The 19,973-nt window shown below is 34.4% G+C and overlaps 1 protein-coding gene across 4 annotated transcripts in view; it reads right to left on the minus strand.

Annotated features, from left to right (window-relative positions):
- Window positions 1-19,973, minus strand: part of Rlip (Ral interacting protein) — a 70,303-nt gene that overhangs the window by 11,699 nt on the left and 38,631 nt on the right. For all 4 annotated transcript variants that reach the window (XM_067284664.1, XM_067284662.1, XM_067284663.1 and 1 more), the window contains exons 6-8: window positions 17,148-17,351; window positions 3,666-3,784; window positions 1,865-1,995 (exon numbers count right to left, since the gene is read on the minus strand). In XM_067284664.1, coding sequence (XP_067140765.1) covers window positions 1,865-1,995; window positions 3,666-3,784; window positions 17,148-17,351 — 454 coding nt within the window. The remainder of the gene's footprint in view (window positions 1-1,864; window positions 1,996-3,665; window positions 3,785-17,147; window positions 17,352-19,973) is intronic.

Genomic DNA, 19,973 nt, shown 5'->3' on the forward strand with positions numbered 1-19,973 from the left:
TTTGTATAACTAAAAAATCAAAATGCTGTTCAAACAAGAAAAAACTTGTGGTACATGTTTGGAGAAGATGTGTTGAGAGAAAGACAGTGCCAAAACTGGTTTACAAAATTGCATTCTGGCAATTTTAATATCAAAGATACGCCACATTCTGGATGGCCATTTGAAGCCAGTGAAAACAAAATAAAGGTACCGATCACAGCAATCTGCCGTATAACAACACGTGAATCACTAAGAGATTAAATCTGTTAAATTGAACCGTTTATTGTTACTTAAAACGAATTGGTTTCGTTTCAAAGCTCGATATATGGGTTCCACATGTTATTAACGAGAGATGCTCTCTATGGTTGGATTTTAAAGAAATTTTTTTGAGCTTTTACCAGACAATTTAACAATTGATTCGAAAGTGTACTGCCATCGAGTAAACAAACTGAGTAATATCATCAAACAGAAAAGGCCAGAATTGATCAACAAACAAAGTGTAGTGTTTTACCACGATAATGCCAAATTTCACACAAGTTTAGTAACTGGTCAGAAACCGTTATAGCTTAGATGGAATGTGTTATCACCAACCATATTCGCCAGATCGGGCACACTCAGATTATTACTTGTTCCGGTCTACACAAGTTTATTTTAACTATAAGACATTTACTTGAAATGACAATGTCAAAAATCACTTGAATCAGTTTTTTGTAAACAACGATCAAAATTTTTATGAACGTGAAATCATGATACTACCAGAAACAATAACATACAAACCAAAATGGTCAATATATAATTCAATAAAATATTTATTTATTATAAGAATATTGCGTTTATTTTTCTATGGAAAAAACGAAATTACTTTCCGAACAACCCAATAATATTAAAAAGCAATCATTCTTGCTATCATCTCAAAATATGCATTACATAGATACAATAGAACTCCAATTCTATTGGGTTCTGCATTATCCGAGAAAAACCTGAAAGTGAATACATTATTCTTATACTGTCATTTAGAAAAGGAAATTTAAAACAACATATATTACAAAATGATTTATTTCTGTTATCTTTTATCATTTAACTCCAATGAGAGACAAACTATTCATATTAAAATGTAACTACAATAATACACATTTTTATTCTTAAAACTATTGTACATATTAACTATATAACGAATGACGTAAAAATTATTTTTCTTATATAAAATTAAATCCACTAAGGTATCAAAAGAGGCTTAAAGTGTTATTGTATAAATCTCTTAGATTTGTAATTTTTAATCCAAAATGGTCGTGGTTGTCCATTTTATCAGTTATCCAACGTAGCAACGGTCTGCATTACTTCAGATATTTATATATTCGAAGTTATGGCAACTTTTGAAATGATTGTATAAAACTAAAAATATTTTATAGATTAGTTTTATACAATCAGTATTAATTACAATTTATACTGTATGACACGTTGAGAAATTGTAATGAACAATTATTAGATTATTAAAATCAGATATTTTAAAAATTAAAAGCATATATCTGATTTGAATATTCTATAAAATAGTATTGAAAATAAGAGAAAAAGACTGTCTTTTGATATTAGTTAACTTTAATTGAGATAATAAATATAAAAACACAGTTATTATAAACTTTACATATACTTTCTAGCAACTTAATGTTATTTTTGAAAGAAAAAAAAATATTCTCTTTGCAATTTCAACGTTTTTGTATTTTATTACTTCAATTAAAGTTAATTAATATCAAAAATCAGCCATCTATCTTATTTCTCCATTTTACAACAAAATTTCCAGTTAAGAAAATGAAATCAGATTCATTCTACGTTTTAGTTTTATAACAAATAAAATAAAATGTTTTTAATTTAAATTATTAATGCTTACTTTTTAATCTCGAAATCGCCGAAAAGAATTTTATGATGAGCAAACAGAGCATGAAGAACTCTATGACTGATTTGCATCGTCGGACTTAAAACAATGGATATATTTTGCAAGTTCATTTTGTTTCTTTTTTCCTGAAAGTGATATTTTTGATATGCATAATAATATAACAATAATAAATTTACAAGATACTCTAATATAAAACTCACGTATCTAATGTTAATATGATGCCAGACAGTATTTTCAAAAAAATTTATTCTATCCTTTTCCACAATATATTAATAAAATTAAATTAGTAGTAAATAATAGTAGCTTTCTCTCGTTTGAACTGTGATTGTAAAGAAATTTGCTAGAGATGTATATTTATCATAATCATAAGCTATTTGTTATTTCATTTTCCTATCTAGAATCAGGTTATTATAATATATTTTAAAAACTTATACTTATTATTAGCATTTATTCATATGTTAGTTTCATAAAATTTTAATTCCACTTTTTTTCTTTTTTCCTCCCCTTTTATGCTCAACCATTTGGCTTTTACAAATATAGAGCAGCGGGGCAATGATTAATTTTATGACTATCCTACAACATTTGACGGAACAATTTTATGTCTATTAATGCTAAAATCATAAAACTTGTAAAAGCAGAAATTTTAAGCAAACCAAATTCATTGTACAAACTCATTACGTGACGCCATGTATTAACATAATCGATATTTAATAAAAATAAAATATTTTTTGTCATAATTTATAATGTGGTAGTACACCAATATTTTTTATTTGTATATATCTGTAATATATATGTATATATATTTCTATATTTTCTTCCTTCTTTGTTCTTGGATCTTTTGTCTGTCAATTTCTAGAAACTTCTAAGTATGGGTGGCGAGTGACCTACTTCGAACACAAAAGAAAGGAGGTAACCCTGAGGGCAAAAGTAAGAATGGATAAGCCACTTTTAGCCGGGACGTCGAAGGAAGAAGACGCAGTGTAGTGTTTTCCAGACTGTTTTAGCATCAGTTGGAGAGATAGAAAGAGACATTAAGCTAAGACCAGAATTTGAGAAGACTGACTATTTTGATCTCAGGACTTCTGGAAGATTATAGGAAAGTTTTTGATTGAGTATATTTACATCGTTGTCCTCAACCACCACGAAAGATATATTTCTGCCACTACCACCACAAGAGTGTCAACCATTTTGGGGTACCCTTCTTGTCTTATACTATCAATCTACTTGTCCTATTCTCTATCCTTTTCCTTCTTCCCCTTTTTAGCATAAATAGTTTTTTAGTTCTTTAGATATAATATTTCTTTGTACCGCAGTAGATCAATATTGACCGATTTTTTCACGTACCACGAGGAGTATCGGAATCTGTAAGAATTCTGCTAATTGTAATGACCACGGGTAAAATAAAAAACGTTTTTATTGTATTACTTGTCACCTCTTTGTTAGATCACAAATCACCACGTGCGTACTACAACAATAATCATTCGTGCAAATATTTATATCAATATTCAGACAATTTAAAACATATTTAACGCTCTGATCGTTCCAAAACTTCTACATACCAAATGCAAGTTAACTTATTGGCATCGTATTAGCATTGATTATTATTTAATTTAATTCTTTTTAATTTAAATATGTAAAACTTAAAACTATATTTGTTTTAAAGTATAATATTTATAAAATTAAAAGATATTATAGAATAATTTATGGAAGATAATGATGATAAATGACCATTAAAACTTTTAAGTTAAAATTCATTTAAAGTTTATTATAATAAAATATAAAACAATACACATACCAATTGTATTATATGTAGCATATGTATAAACACATATGATAAAAGAAGTCTGTTACATTTCGGTAAACTTTCAATTAACTTTGATATAATTTCCACTTTTCTCTGTTCATTTTTCAAAGCTGAAAATGAGAACAAGAATCAAACTCAAAAATGTTTTTTGTTTCTTTTTATATCTGATTTATCAAACATACAGGGTCTTCCAAAAAGAATGCTACCATTTTAAATTACTGTATGTTGATCATTATCTGAAAAGTATGTGACATCCATCAGTCGATAGAGTAACTGTCTGCATTCAAACATCTTGTCCTCTACTACCTCTAAGAAGTGCCATAAATGAAAATGGCAGGATTTTTTTGTTCTGCAGTTCACAAAGGCAGAATCACTTGTCACTGAGCAACTTGACTAATCTGCAAGAGTTGTAGAATTGTGGCTGCATAGGAGAATGGATATACCTTAGTGAGCATAGAAAGAATTTGAGTATCTGTCTGAAGTGTGCTGTATGACACGTTGAGAAATTGTAATGAACAAATATGAAATCTGGACAATTTTCCAATGTTGTAGTGTAAATTACATTCTCAGATAATAATTAACAGAATTATAATAATCTAAAATGGTAGCATTCTTTTCTGGAAGATCCTGTGTATAATATCAATATATAATTCAAGTACATTGTAGTTTCCAATCACTGAAAAATATGCATGTGATAAATTTGACACACATTTGATGATAAAATTGCTCCTTTACATATTCTAACTGATTAATCTATAATAAAGGCAAATAATAATAATAATAATGATATCTTTATATGCAAAAGTGCTTTTATTTATACATTTTTAACTCTTTTACTTCATTCTTATTGTCGAAACTGTATCAAATTTATCATATATAATATTATAGAGTACTTGAATTATGCTTGGAAATTTGAATATATTCAAAACTCTATATGTTTTTATTACCAAGATATTCTTTGTTACCTAGACGGTAAACAACAAAAACAAAGATTATGATGCAGATTAAAATTTCATATTTTTAAACTATAAATCTGAAAATTTAATTTGTATCATAAACTTAGAAATTAATTGTGTGTTTTTGGTAACACCATTTGTGGCTAAGACACAGTAGCCCTTGATTATGAAAATGTATAAATTTTCAAAAATGTTCAGACTTTAATAGTTAATTTACTATAATAAATAAATGCTTCAATAAAGCATGTAGTGTTATTAACACAAGAAAATGTGTAATTTCAACCTAATTCAAATTAGCTACCATCATTTAATGTTTGAGAAAGGTTACAGTATTGTACACATTACTGCTAAGAAACAGACCATTTCAAGCAACAGTTGAAATCTGATTGCACACAATTGCTGAAGTCAAGTTTCTGGAAGTTTTGGAAGATAATATAGTGTGTATAATCTCTCTTCAAAGCAAGTTAAGAACATAAGATGAATCCCAAAGTTACAGGTTTGTCCCAAATATAAAGTAAAAAATTTAGAGCCAGTGAAAATGTTCTTTGTGGAAGACAGTATGGAATTAGCAGAGAATATAAAGGAAGCACTGTCACGAGGGAACAAATTCACTCCTGGTAAAAAAAGATCTTGTCGAAGGAAGTGGCACAGCCAGAAAACTTCTGCTTGAGGCTATCCTCTTCAGTTGAAGTTAAATTCTCCAGGAAACTGTTATAGCTTAAATTGTAATGCGTCAGCTCTGACATATTGTTAACTAGTTATAAAGCTAGGAAGTGATGCATGAATATCCAAACTGTATGCGTATATGCAAACAAATTGCAAATACCCACACTTTAAAGAAAAAAATCCAATGAGATAAAAATGCAGAATTATTTGGATAGCAGAGAAGCCAAGAAGTTTAGGATACAAACTCTTCTGAAAGAATTTTAGTCAAAACTGAAAGTTTTAAATAACAAGTGATTCCCAGTGTTACTAAAATGTAAAGTCACTACCAGAGTTACTATACGAAAGATGTTTGGTAGGGTAAAGATACATAAGGAAAAATGGCCATTGAAACTGGTGCTTGAAGAAACCTTTTCACTCACCATAACTTTCAAGAGAACATTATATAACTTTCAACAACAGACTGTAGAACAGATTATACTGTTAAGAGCTTGCTGTAAATAATCAAAATGATATCTTCCATTGAAGTAGAGGCAAAAGATTACCTTACTATTTCACATTACATTAGCCTTTATCTTTACTCATATTTCTGCAGCTATATCCTTCATGAGAAAACACACGAGGAAGGGGAGTGATGCTAAGTAAGTATAAGACAGTGGTGGATAAATAGATGTAATTTTAAATAATTCATACTTCTCTTAGGGCAGCAAATGCTTTTTACAAGAGGAGAGTGCATATGGGGTCACCAGCCTCTGATGACATAGCCAAAATAGTGCTACAATGGATAGCGGGCCCTACATTAAGAATTTTCAGGAGGATATCAAACTTATCATTAGGTATGTAGATGAGATGTTTATCACGTGGATACATCAAGAGGCAGTGCAAACATTCATATAAACCATTAATAATTCCTGTCACTGTCAAGCAGTAGTTACAATAATACTAGATTTAACAATTTTCAAAAATGGTAAGCATACACATACTAAGGTCTTTTGAAAGCTAACAGCAATAAATTCATTCATACAGTGGAACCCCAGTTAACGAACGCCCTGGTTAACGACCAAATCGGTTAACGAACTTAATTAACGGCTTTTTGTATCAAATTTGTAAGCTTGCCAACTTTTAGGGGGAATCAGTTAATCATGTGTTGGTGATGGTCTAGGGTCCATTCGTACATTGGTGGTGGCGGAGGAGACAAAGATGACAAGTATTTTACAGTGAAAATCGTTTATTAGAACAGGAAGATGCTTATATATTTGAGATGGTTTATCTACAGTATTTTCTCCCGGCACTGAGGAGTGGCGTATCGCTGGTCCTATGATAGTGCAAGCTGATCAGCCATAGCCCCAGAGCAGACAAGATGGGTTCACTTGGTCACAGAAGCGATGGTAGGTGATGGCGCTGCGACGACTGGAGCAATCCACAAGACACGACACAAATTTTAGCGGACATGACTTCAGGCTTAATCCAGATGAAGACAACACATTAATCGGCGTAGAAGTTTTAGAACTGCATTTTGACCTTGAGATTTGGAAGTTTTATGGTATTTCTTCCTTAAATCTCACGTTATGATTAGTCCTGCATCCCATTTTTCGCTTCCTGATTGTTTTCTTCTTTGTCTCAAGGTGAAAACTGAAACCAGATCAGGTAATGAGAAAGGTTTGTTCCGAGGCATTTATTTGACACCTGTTTGTTGACTCTGATCGGAGATTGTTGATAACCTATAAGACTTGCGCTCATAATTTAGCCTGTTGTTTCTGTTATCTTTCCCCTTTTCCAAAAATTTAACCTTGATTGACTGTTTATGAGCACTTCTGTCAGAGTTCCATCTTCCCCACAGACATTCCACCTGATCCACCTGATCTGTTACGTCATTCATTTTCACGTCGCATTTGTTTTGACAACTTCAGTTTTTTTCCTTACCTCTCCCTTACATAACTAACATGAACTTTGGTCCGACTTAACAATAGTGTTTTCTCTTTTAACATGTGGATATTAAATTACAGTTTCCAGCTGTTCTGGAACCTCACACATTTCAGTTGCTGTTAGGCATGTGCGAGGTAAGCATTGTGTGGGTACCGAAGAGAAACGACGGGGTCAGACCTCTGTATAATTTCGGCTAACAAATCAGAGGGACTTGCCCACGAGTCAGAGATGGCTTATTTGTCGGTAGGGATCCCGTAGGGACGGGACTACTTTTTCATCTGGCCAGTGTAGGAGGGAAGGTGGAGTCGTGGTAAGGCGATAAGCGAATATTCGAGCAAACAAGACACCATGTAACAGGATAACAATGATTTAATGAAAAAGAATACGTTACAAAAATCTGACATTAAAGGGGTGGCATATATAAAAAGCTATATATCCCTACCACTCGAGGAGAGAGAGAGCTCACATAGATGGATTCCATACCTCTTAGACAGTCCAATGTTCAATAGCGTCGTACCCGTATTCCAACTCAATAGGATATTCACAGTTTCGCACAAGAGATGTAAATTCCCCGGATTCAGAGACGTGACTTATTTTTAAGCAAGAGACGTTAATTATCTTCGGCACACCCTCTATCTACCGGTTGACGATCAACTCCCCTCGGGGGAGGAGAAAATCTCTTATATAGCTTTTTGCTGGGAAAGTTGGTCACATGAATGTGATTAGGTCACAGGTGTTTCCGGGATTGGAAACAATACGGCGAATTTGGGCGCTAACTATAAACTTAAGTTGCGAGATGATCTGTACTCAGCGTAAGAACAATGGATAGTTGACAGTTACACGGCCGGGGACGCATATTTTCTCGGCCAGGACCTTTTTTAGCGAGGATGTTTATAATAGGAAAATTCTCAATTCAATATGGGGAACAATTATTATAATTTTACGTTCAGGGGGATTTCCCGATCTCACAATTGCTTTTTGAGTGTGCTAAACTTTGTTGTTTAGTTTTGTTATTTGTATATTTAATCAATATGGCACCAAAGAAAGAGAAAAGTGATAGTGGCAATAGAAAACATTTTAGTGTAGCATTAAAGAAAGAAATTATTGCAAAATACAAGAATGGTATTCATGTTTCTGACATCACTAAAGAATATAATGTGGCAAAATCAACTATCTCTACAATTATTAAAAACAAAAAGCATTTAAGGCTGCTGAAGTGGCCAAAGGAGTGAATGTGTTATTGAAACAAAGATCTAAAGTTTTAGATGAAGTTGAAAATCTGTTGCTAATATGCATCAATGAAAAGCAACTTGCTGGAGACAGTGTTAGTGAAGCTATAATTTGTGAAAAGGCTAAAAATTTATACAATGGCCCGGACACCTAGTACAAGTGCAGACAGGCAGGACTTTCAAGTGAGCCAAAGGTGATTTGATAGGTTTCGTTGACGAACTGGCATTCATAGTGTTATAAGACATGGAGAGGCTTCAAGTTCAGATGAAAAAGCAGCAAAAGCATTTGTAGATGAATTCACAGAGTTTGTAAAAAGTGAAGGATACATCTCAAATTAAGTGTTTAATTGCAATGAGACTGGTCTTTTTTGGAAAAGAATGCCTAGACAAAGGTACATAACCTAAGAAGAGAAAGCACTTCCCAGCCCAGGCACAAGCCCATGAAGGACAGACACTCTTTTATTTTGCACTAAAGCAAGTGGTGACCTCAAAATCAAGCCACTTCGGCCTGGAGGAAACTTTGGCCAACTTGTGTCCCAGAACGAAATTTTCAGTTATTTGAAGAAGAGAGCTCTCCTGATGTAGTGCATGAAATCGTGTCCATTAGCAGGAGTTTGAGAGTAGAGGTAGATGATGCAGACATGGCGGAGTTGCTGAAATACCATAAAAATGAAATAACGACAGAAGAGCTGGTTGCCATGCAAGAAGAACAGGAAGTCTTACAAGAAGAGCATTCATCAGAGGAAGAGGCTAGGGAAGAAATCACCAGTGCTGAGGTCAAGGAAATTTGCAGAAAATGGAATGATGTGCAGGAATTTATTGAGTAGGACCATCCTAACAAAGTTGCGGCTAATAGGGTCATTAATTTAATGAACGACACTGTGCCAGTGCATTATAGAAAAATTTTGATTAAGAGAGTAACACAATCAACTTTAGATCACTTTCTTGGGCAGGTGCCCCATTGTTTTGTTAGCGTCTTTGTGAGTGATTTGACAGCCTTTTGGTGTTTCTGCCTGCGTTTTTGTCAGCTAGCTCTTTTAAATGTGTTTGTTTACAAGACCAAGGGGAAGCAAAGTTACATCTTCACGTGGTCTGCCCATGAATAGCCTGAAAGGGTGAAACCAAGTAACTACGGCATCTATCAGCAATCAGTAAAGAGTCCTTTTCAGGACTATGGCTAAAAGGCCACACGTCTCCGTCTCAAACGATGAGGTGTCGTCCCAAGGAGAAATGGATGTGACGGAAAAGGAGGAAAGAGTGAAGTTAGCAGAAGAAATCCGCAATGAAGTTAAAGCCTACATGGCCAAGAACAGTACCCACAAACTGGGTACAGGCAAACATGTGACTTATGTTTGTGGTCAAATTGACCGAATCATCGATCTCCTGAGACAGAAGGAAAATGATCCACCGCAGGCAGCGGTGGACAGTTTACGTGAAAAAATAGATAAAGTGTTAGAAACTAGAGTACACTCCGGTCCCAGTTATGCCTAAGTGGCGGCACTGCGGACCCCAAAACCAAGGAAAGAAATACTCCTAGTTGAACCAGAAAAAGAAAATACCAATGCAGAAAAGACCAAGGAAAAATTAAAGCAACATATCAATCCCAAACAGATGGGAATCGGTTTACAGGCTGTTCAAAAATTGAGACGAGGTGGGGTGGCGATTGAGGTCGGATCTCCAGAAAAAAAGAATAAACTGAGAGAAGCTATTGAATCCAGAGTAGGACTGAAGACCAAAGAACCTTTTAAACGCAAGCCACGCATTGTCCTGTATGGAGTGGGGACAGATATCCCCAAGGAAGAACTAATTGACTGTTTGTATGAACAAAACGAAATGATCCACAGTAACATTACAGAAGCCGAATTCCGTAACCAGACTTGAGATACGATTTCAATTTGAGAATCGAAATAAACAAACGACAAACTGGGTAATTCAGGTGAACCCAGATATAAGAAGACTAATCCTGAAACAAAAGAAAGTCAACCTGGGTTGGTCCAGGTGCGGGGCAGAAGAGTATATCTCCGTCACCCAGTGCTTCCAGTGCTGTCGCATTGGTCATATTGCAAAGGATTGCCAAGAGAAAGGGCCCACCTGCAGCCAGTGTGGCCAGAGTCATAAGTACAAAGAATGTACTAACAAAGAGAAAGCACAGTGTGTTAATTGCAAGCGTGAAAAGTCCAAAGATGTTAATCATAATGCTTGCTTGAAACAATGTCCACTGATACAGAAAGTGAGAAAGATGCTGATTGCGAAAACCGATTATGGGGACTAGACCCAACGGACAAATAGAAGATAGTAAGTTAAAAATTGTACAAGTTAATGTGCAACATTCAATCAGCGGGACATTAGCACTCTGTAAAACACTTGAAAAAGTAGACATAGCTCTTATTCAAGAACCATATTGTCAGAGAGGTGTACCAGCTTGTCTACGGACGACTTATAGAACATTATTTAACAAGAACTACTGTCCATCTACTATGGCAATTATAAGCAGCCCTAATATTCCAATAGTTTTTCATGCTGAAGAGAGCAATCAATTCCTAACTTGCCTAGAAGTAGAAAACAACCTCAGAAACTATCTGTTTATCACTGTATACTGCCCAATTACTAAAGATTTAAATCCAGTGTTACATCAAATAGATAAACTGATTAAGCGCTTCCCGCACAAGCATATCATTATCTGTGGGGACTTGAATGCGCATTCGGAGCTGTGGGGTGACCCGCACAATGATGACAGAGCAAACCAAATTTTAGAATTTATAAATGCTAATGACTTATACTTACTGAATCAGCCAGACTCGTTACCGACATTTGAAACTGCTATCTGCTATCGATCGAAGTTGGATCGATCTGACCATATGTAATGGGAGTGCACTACATAAAGTTCATTCTTGGCAAGTATCACCGCTATGCAGTCTTAGCGACCATAGCTACATCTTTTTCAAAATCGGAATTGACAAGTGGGTGATGAGTGAAGAAAGTACTCACTTCTGTATTAGTAGGGCAAACTGGCCCTTATTCCAAACCAAGATGGAAAGTGCGATGAACATCTCTGAGTTACAGAAGTGCAACAACCATACAACATCAGAGCAAGAAATCAATGACTTTAATGAGAGACTTCTTTTGGCCTGTAAAGAAAGTATTCCAAGGAAGAAGAAAGGTCAAAAAGCAGTGCCCTGGTGGTCAACTGAGCTAACAGATATGAGGAGACGGAATAACAGACTAAGGCGTAGGTATCAAAGGGCCCAGAACGATGATGAAAGAGAAACGAGGAGGAGAGATTACCTTGATCATTGCAAGGCCTATAAGCAAATGATAAAAACAAGGAAACTGAAATCATGGCATCAGTTTTGCATGGAAAGCTCTGCAAAACCATGGGGCTTTATTTACAAGGCTTGTGCAGGGAAATTGAAAGTGCTGACGTTCTTAACAGCCATACATAGTGGTGAGACTTATACTGAAGGCGTAGAAAATACAATTCAGAATCTAATGGATACATTCTTTCCACAAAATGAACCAGACACAGATACTCTAACTCAAAGACAAATACGACGAGAGGAGAGCAGAAGAGAATACAGATGCATGGTGGACCCAGAGTTCACTACAGAGGAGGTACAAAACGCTGTGTACAGGTTGAAACCTGGCAAGGGACCTGGTCCTGATGGATTGGTGGCTGAAATAATCCATAAAGTCTGGGAAATAAATCCTGAGTATATGACAAAACTTTACAACTTGTGCCTCGAATTCAGATTCTTTCCGGCAATATGGAAAGAAGCCAAGTTGGTAATCATTCCGAAAGGGGATGATTTAGATAAGAGTGAAGTGAAAAGTTATAGGCCTATTAGCCTCTTACCAATGCTCGGTAAAGTTTTAGACTATTTAGTTAGCCAACAGATCATGACACACATAACAATGAACAACTTTCTCAGCGTCAAACAGTATGAGTTCCTCCCGAACAAGAGCACGGAAGACGCTATCTGCAAGGCAATTAACGAGATAGAACGAACTTTAACAACAAATAAGTACTGTTGCGGCATAAACCTTGACATCCGAGGGGCCTTTGACCACGCATGGTGGCCCCTCATCCTACAATCTTTGAGAAAGGCAAAATGTCCAGAGAACATATACGACGTGGTCAGTGATTACCTTAACAACAGAAAAGCCATTTACTGTACCAACGGGGCAAAGATAAGTCGGGACCTTAACAGAGGGTGTCTCCAAGGATCGAACTCTGGACCACTATTCTGGAATCTAGTCTATGATCAATACTTATGACTCGACAAAGGGCCAGGCATAATGGAGCTCGCCTATGCTGATGACACAATAGTAATTTACGGTGCGGATTCCTGCAGGGAGCTTGAAAACATTGGAACACATGTGCTTGGCAAGATCATGAACATAGGCGAGCAACTTAAACTCTCCTTTAATGCGAGAAAGACCAGTGCCATAATCTTTACCAAAAATCATACACCGGATCTCTATAAGAGACACCCCACGATAAACATGGGACAAGATAGTATCAAGGTAGAGAAACAAATCCGATATTTGGGAGTTGTGCTTGATAATCGGCTGACTTGGTTCCCTCACACAGTATCGACCAAAGATAAATGCATCAACATGTTTAACGCCCTTGCGAGGGTTGCCAAAGCGACTTGGGGCCTAGACAGAGAGGCCATAGAAATAATATATCAAGGAGCTCTTATACCACGGCTGACATATGCAGCCGCTGCCTGGCATTCGGCAGCTGAGAAAGAAATAATAAGAAAGAAATTATACAGTGCACAAAGATGTGCGTTCTTACGGATTACGAGAGCATTTCACACAACATCTACGGATGCACTCCTGGTAATAGCTGACCAATGGATTGATCTTATGAGAGAAGGCTGCCCTCTACTATTGTAGAAAGAGCATACGAATAGGCAAAAGAGAGTATGCAGAGAGTGAAATTGATTTGAAACCCACTTCAATAATGTTGCCTATACCACATGAACGCAAAGCGGTAGAAATAGCTCAGAATGACGAAAGAGGAGAAATAGAAATATATACAGATGGCTCAAAGGTGGATGAGCACATCGGTGGAGGCTTTTCGGCAGTGCACAACGGTGAAGAGATCCACGCAGAAAAGTACAGACTGCAAGATTACTGTACAGTATACCAGGCAGAACTGTTTGCTATTGATCGAGCTATTGAATGGGTGATTTCAACTGGGACAACGAGCCGAGTAATACTAAACTCGGACAGCAGGTCGGCTATCAGTGCTTTACAACAATTTGTGGACACAAATATGATGGCTCTACACGTTAAAAACATGATAAATGAAAGTGCAGTGCACATTAAAGTACGATGGGTCAAAGCCCATAGTGGAGTGGATGGAAACGAATGTGCAGACCTCCTGGCCAAGGAGGCTGCAAACTTAATGGTGGTGACTCATTGCAAGATCCCTATAACAGGAATCAAGAGACTAATTAGAGAGGAAACTAATGCAGAATGGCAAGAGAGATGGAGCTATTCCTGCAAGGGCAGACATACGTTCTGGCTCTTGCCGAGTGTTGAGGAACGTACTAGAGACTTACATTGGCTTAAAGTCAACTTTATTCTGGACACTGTAGTAGTAAAGAGTGCCTGAAACATTTTGGAAGAAGAAGTACTGCAGTCTGTGACTGCGGAGAGGAGACTCAAGACCTTAATCATTTACTCCTATGCTGTAATAAATATGCCAAGGAAAGGCTGGAGTTACAACTACTCCATGAACAAAACACGAGATTCCCTACTCTGGAACTTTATCACCTTATTTGGGATAGAAGCCTGGCCGAGGAACTCCGGTCCTTTGTGAGAAAGATCTTATTGTAAAGGAGGGGAGACAAGTTAACTCCCCAGCCTAGCAGCCGGTAAGCAATCGGCATTTCTTATATAAGCTAGACAAGAACTTTGTAATTACTCTATGTGTTATTTATTTCTATGTTTGTAAAATGTATGTTTGATCTAAGTAAGTTATTTAAATGAAGCATTATCCTTGTGGTGCCACTGGTGGAACAAGGATGACCGATCCCCAAAGAGGGGAAATGATAATAAAAAAAAATAAAAATAAAAAAAAAAAGACCACTTTCCTGTTCCTTATCAAAAGAGACCTCAACTCGAAGAATCTTCTGATGCAGTGCTACCCAATATTTTTTTATGGAGGGGGATTCCTCTTCCAAGCATTAAGCTCCATAGAAACAAAGATATGTATAGTGCTACTTTATTAAATAAAGTTTACATATTTAATAAAGTAGATACTGTAATGACAGATACTACATTTTCTTATATTTTCATCAAAGAACCCATTTTACAAATAAAATTACAAAAATACCAACAGATAGAACAGATTAATTGTATTTGTACTAATTTCTATGGGAAAAATTGCTTTCATTACTTTCTGGACAATCTTCATATATTTATTTTTATTATACACTCACTGGCCAATGAATTAGAAATCCCCATGCATATTAAGTAAGTGTAATTTTGCAGATTATATGCAAAACCTTCGAGTCATGTGAGTTATGTGTTCATAAGCTCTTATTTAAGAATGCTGTTGCTCAGTATAGTCACTAAGTTTATGAAAATGGGGAAAGCGAAGGACTTGACAAAGTTTCAAAAAGGGCCGATTGAGGGTGCCCATCTCGCTGGAGCCAGGATATCAAGAACTGTAGAGCTAACTGGTTTTTCCAAAAGTGAAATATCCCGAGTGTTCAATCAGTAAAAAAATAACCTGCAGTTGATGTCTAAAAGAAGTAACTATGGCTCCAAAACAGTTAATCAGGAACACGACTGATGTCATCTGAAAAGGCTAGTATGAAAAAAAACGACCTCCTCTGTGCTGCAATTGACAAAAGAATTTAATGAATCCGATTCCTGACCCATATCTACCTAAACTATGTGCAGGGAACTGAAAAGAATTGGCATGAACAGTCGCAGGCCTGTACAAAAATCACTGATTTCTGCAAAAAACAGGAAAGTTCATCTACAGTGGTGCCAAAAGTGCCGTGATTGAACATCCAAGGACTGGAAAAAAGTAATATGGTCAGACGAATCACAGTACACCTTATTCTGTACCAACTATAGACAGAGGGTTTGGAGAGAGTCCCTGAAGGAGTGGAGTCTGCTTGCCTCATTAACTTATCAAGGTTCTGGTGGGGGTGTTATGGTATGGGGCATGTTCTGTTGAGATGGAACTGGTTTGCTGATATCCCTGAAAGGTCAGGTGACTTCCAATGAGTACCTGAACATTTTTACCGATCAAGTTCAACCTGTGATGTTTCATTTTTTTTCCTGCACGTGATGACTTTCTTTGATGACAATGCTACTGTCCATCACATAAGAACTGTTTAACAGAGGTTCAGAAAGCACGAAGACAGATCCACCAGCAAAATTTGCTTCCGTCAAATCTACCCAAACTAAAGGAAAGTCTAGAGACTATGCATGAAACTCAGAAGCACTTCAGCACCCTTTAGAATCCATGCCAAATTGAGTAAATGATGTAATTCGAGCTAAAAGTGGTCCAATGAAATATTAAACTGCTATTTCTAATTCATTGGCCAGTGAGTGTATTTATTAATATAAAAAATTTAATATAAAGTTTTTTATATCAATATTTAAATGTTGAAATACTCATTCTTTCCATACTTATTTTAAACAAATAAAATCATATTTCCATTCAAGTACTGTACTGTACATTGTAAACTCCTGTAACATATACAAGGTATCTGAAAAGTTACTGTGCAGTAAGAAATTTTCAATGACATTAAAGTTATATGTAGAATATTGTATGAGACCTGTAAGTTGTGTGCAATACCATAGGTATAACTATTTAAAACTTTTCATAAACTGGAATAAAAATACTAGAAGACAAGCAGACAACCTTCATAAATTCCAGCAAAACATTTCAATTAGACAAACATTTTCAACCTCCTTAAAAATTACTAATACAAATTTTTAAATTTCAGAACCTATATCATAAAATTACTGAATTCCTACACGTTCTATTAATAAAAAGTCATATTCTTTTGGTTTATGATACATACTATGATCTGAAGCTGGCCTATTAAGAGAGCAAAAACATTCGTTTAATTAAATCGTTTCGCTGAAATTTATGAAAGTTGTCTGTCTTCTAGTACATATAACTTTAATGTCCCTACAAATTTCTCACTGACTCCTTTTTTTTGAACATTCTGTACAATAGCTCATTTCCAATGCAAACATTTAAAGATTGACTTTCAATTTCACATTTTAAAAATTTGGTAGAAATATTTATTTCCAGCATCCAAAAATTATACAGTATAAAATTATCATATCATTCCTATCTATAATGGCAGAATATATTTAAACACGATACAGTAAAATATGGAATCAATTATAAAATGGACCTAAGTTTTGGACTCCATTGCCCTTGTTATGTAGTGTCTAGTATTAATTACTGAATCTAAGAATATAAAATTATTAAAACATTTTTGGAATCTTTATTTAGATTATTTTAAAAAATTATAAAAACCAAAAGGAATAATTATGTAAATCACTTCACATCACAAAATACAAATTATAAACTTTCATATTTCGTAATATCATGCTTTTTATCTAATTATTTAGATACCTGCATTTGTTAATTTATTACATAATTCTTTAAATATATTATTATTGATAATTAAACGAGAAAAAAGTCTAACCTGCAGCATCTTCAAACTTCGGCATTAATTCGTTGGTCAAAACGGGTTCTGGAAGTTCTCGCAGAAAATGTTTTAGGAGACTTGCAACAATGTGAGGTTCGTGTTCATATAAATAAACTTTTTCTCCGGAATTATACTGAGATTTCAGCTGTCGTACTTTGGACTTTACGCCAGAGATTTGATAAATGCCTTCACAAGCCAAGCCTTAATATATTAATATAATAGATATTAATGACTAAAAATATAATGTCTTAATTAATCATTAATTGCCTTCTAAAAATTTAAAAAGAACCAAACAGTAAAATTTTGTTGATAAAAAACTGTAAAATATTGGAAAATGTGAAGTAAGAACCAACTGAATATTCAGAGTAACACAAAAAGCAAAATCCTTAAAAATCCAGAAGTAATCAATCAGTGTTCTGTAAACAGAGATTTTAAATATTTTAACATTTTATTTATTTATACAAAACATCAGTAATGTCTACACAGACATACGATAACTATCCCTAAATAACCATTACACCCAAAATTGGATAAAAAAAAGCAAACAAAGTAAAGCAAATGTTAAAATTACACTAAAATACATTCAAACCAATTGATAAAATAATACAATATATAAATAAATGCTTACTGGAATTGGTTAAATAAAATAAACTAACACCTTTCTCAATCCAGCACAAATTTAATCAGTTAAAAACGTTTTTGACTGTCTTAAGCAGTCTTCATCGATTATCCGTTCAATGAAAAGAACAAAGAATTTGAAGTTACGTAATATAAAAACAAATCTCAAACCACGTTTGCACGGATTAACAGTAATGCGCTTGTGCGCTATTCAATTTACAATAAAAATAACGAAAAATAAACAAAAACTACAAATTCAAAAGTATAAACATTAACATAAATAAATACTAGTGCCGTCCCCGAGGGGTTTGTGCTGGATCGAAAAAAGCGTTAGTTTATTTTAATACAATATATATAATTTAAGTAACTAAGTACATAACAAAGTTTGCAATAATATTAATTTTTGAAATTATTACAGGTTATAAATGAGCTTTTTACATAAACTCTTATAACATTTAATCTCACAAAGAAATGGTAATCTTCGACTGATGATAAAGCATGTATAGATCATTAAAAAAGAATATGCTTGGTTAAACAGGACTGGTAATTAGAAAGGGCAATAAATATTTTTTACCCACATAATTCTTGCAGTTTCATGTATTACAAAATTAAAAAAAGTTAAAATTCCAATAAATAGTTCTGTTCTATTTCCTTTCTTGTTCTGATGCATTTCTCTGAGGAAGATCGTGGAAAATGTTTTCCTGGGTGCTCTCTCTTCATGCATTGACAATTCTTCCATCATGTTGGCAACAATGGTATGCCTATAAAATAAAAATATTTTCACTGGCATCAGAATGCAATGCCATGCATGATAGATGTGATCAACAAACTCAGTTAGGAAATTCTGGAACACCCGGCCTATGGTCAATCTGTTGCCATTTGATTATTGCCATCTCCCTTTAAAGGAAGCCTTGCAGAACAATAACCACTGCATGAAGACACACTGAAGTCAGCGTTTGTCATGCATTGACTTCAACACCAATCAAAATACTTCTTTTCTACAAGCATACCATCATTGCCAAATCAATGGAAACAGTGTCAGTGTGTGGAGGGGCGTACATAAAAAAAATAAAATAAATTGGGACTATGTAACACACACACTTCAATTGTCATTACCGAAATTCTGAATAGACATTGAACACTCTTGTATAAAACTATTTTAAAGTAATAAATAATGTTCAAGGGCCAGATTTGTACATATTTGCATAATTTTTTCCTTAAATATATGATGTTAAAACCTCAATATAAACACAATTTGGGTCCAAATGGATCAAATTAAGGTTGTTCAATAATGCATATTTTATATGCATTTATGATTTTTTGTGAACATTTTGTAGTAAGTGCTTCATAAACTTGTTTTCATAATTTCAAGTGCCATTTTTTCAAATGATCTATAAGATAGTCCATTTTTTGTTATTTGTGCAGAAAATCTTTTTCTGTGCATGCACAGGTCACACAAGAAACACCACTCTGACATTCAATTACGGATAGTTATTCAAAATTCAAATGTTTTAAATTTGAACTGTCTAACTTGCATTCTTTTAAAGTCTCACAAATAAACATGTTTTGCATTGCCATAGAAATCTTTCATTTTTCAAATTCTCAAAATCCTTTTGAATTAATTGGATTAAAATTATTGTAAACGTTATCTTGATTGATTTAATAATGTTAAATCTTTCAAAAAATTTTTCACACACAAGTTCTAGTTGCACTGAAACTAACTTTAGTAGAAAGTTTACAGTATCAACTGAGAAGAAACATTAATATCAACTTTGACACAAAATCTATAATTACCTTCATTAACTTAATAAAGGCATTTACTCATCTCTCATAATTTTTACAGGGCTGTAAACAAAAATATATAACCACTTTAGACCAGTGATGTAAGTAGAAGATGAGCGAAACAAAGTTAATCCAGTTGTCCTCAAACATCTAGTAAACAATTGTATCTATAGAAATTAATTCAATAATGATTGATATGATAATATAGAAAGTTATTTTATTTTATTAAACATGTAATTATATTCATAATTGACTTGACTGCATTCCTAAATGAAACATCTAATATCTGTTTTGTGACATCATAATTTTTGAAATCTCATATCACCTATTGTTGCATTTTTCCCGCTTAAAAGGTGTGATGTAATAGATGTTAGTAAGGTTTGCTCTCAGACAGAAGTAAAGTATGTGTGCATTTCAATCTAC

The sequence above is a fragment of the Centruroides vittatus genome, unplaced genomic scaffold (genome assembly GCF_030686945.1).
Source record: "Centruroides vittatus isolate TY-2023 unplaced genomic scaffold, ASM3068694v2 scaffold_1444, whole genome shotgun sequence".
NCBI classification, from domain to species: domain Eukaryota; kingdom Metazoa; phylum Arthropoda; class Arachnida; order Scorpiones; family Buthidae; genus Centruroides; species Centruroides vittatus.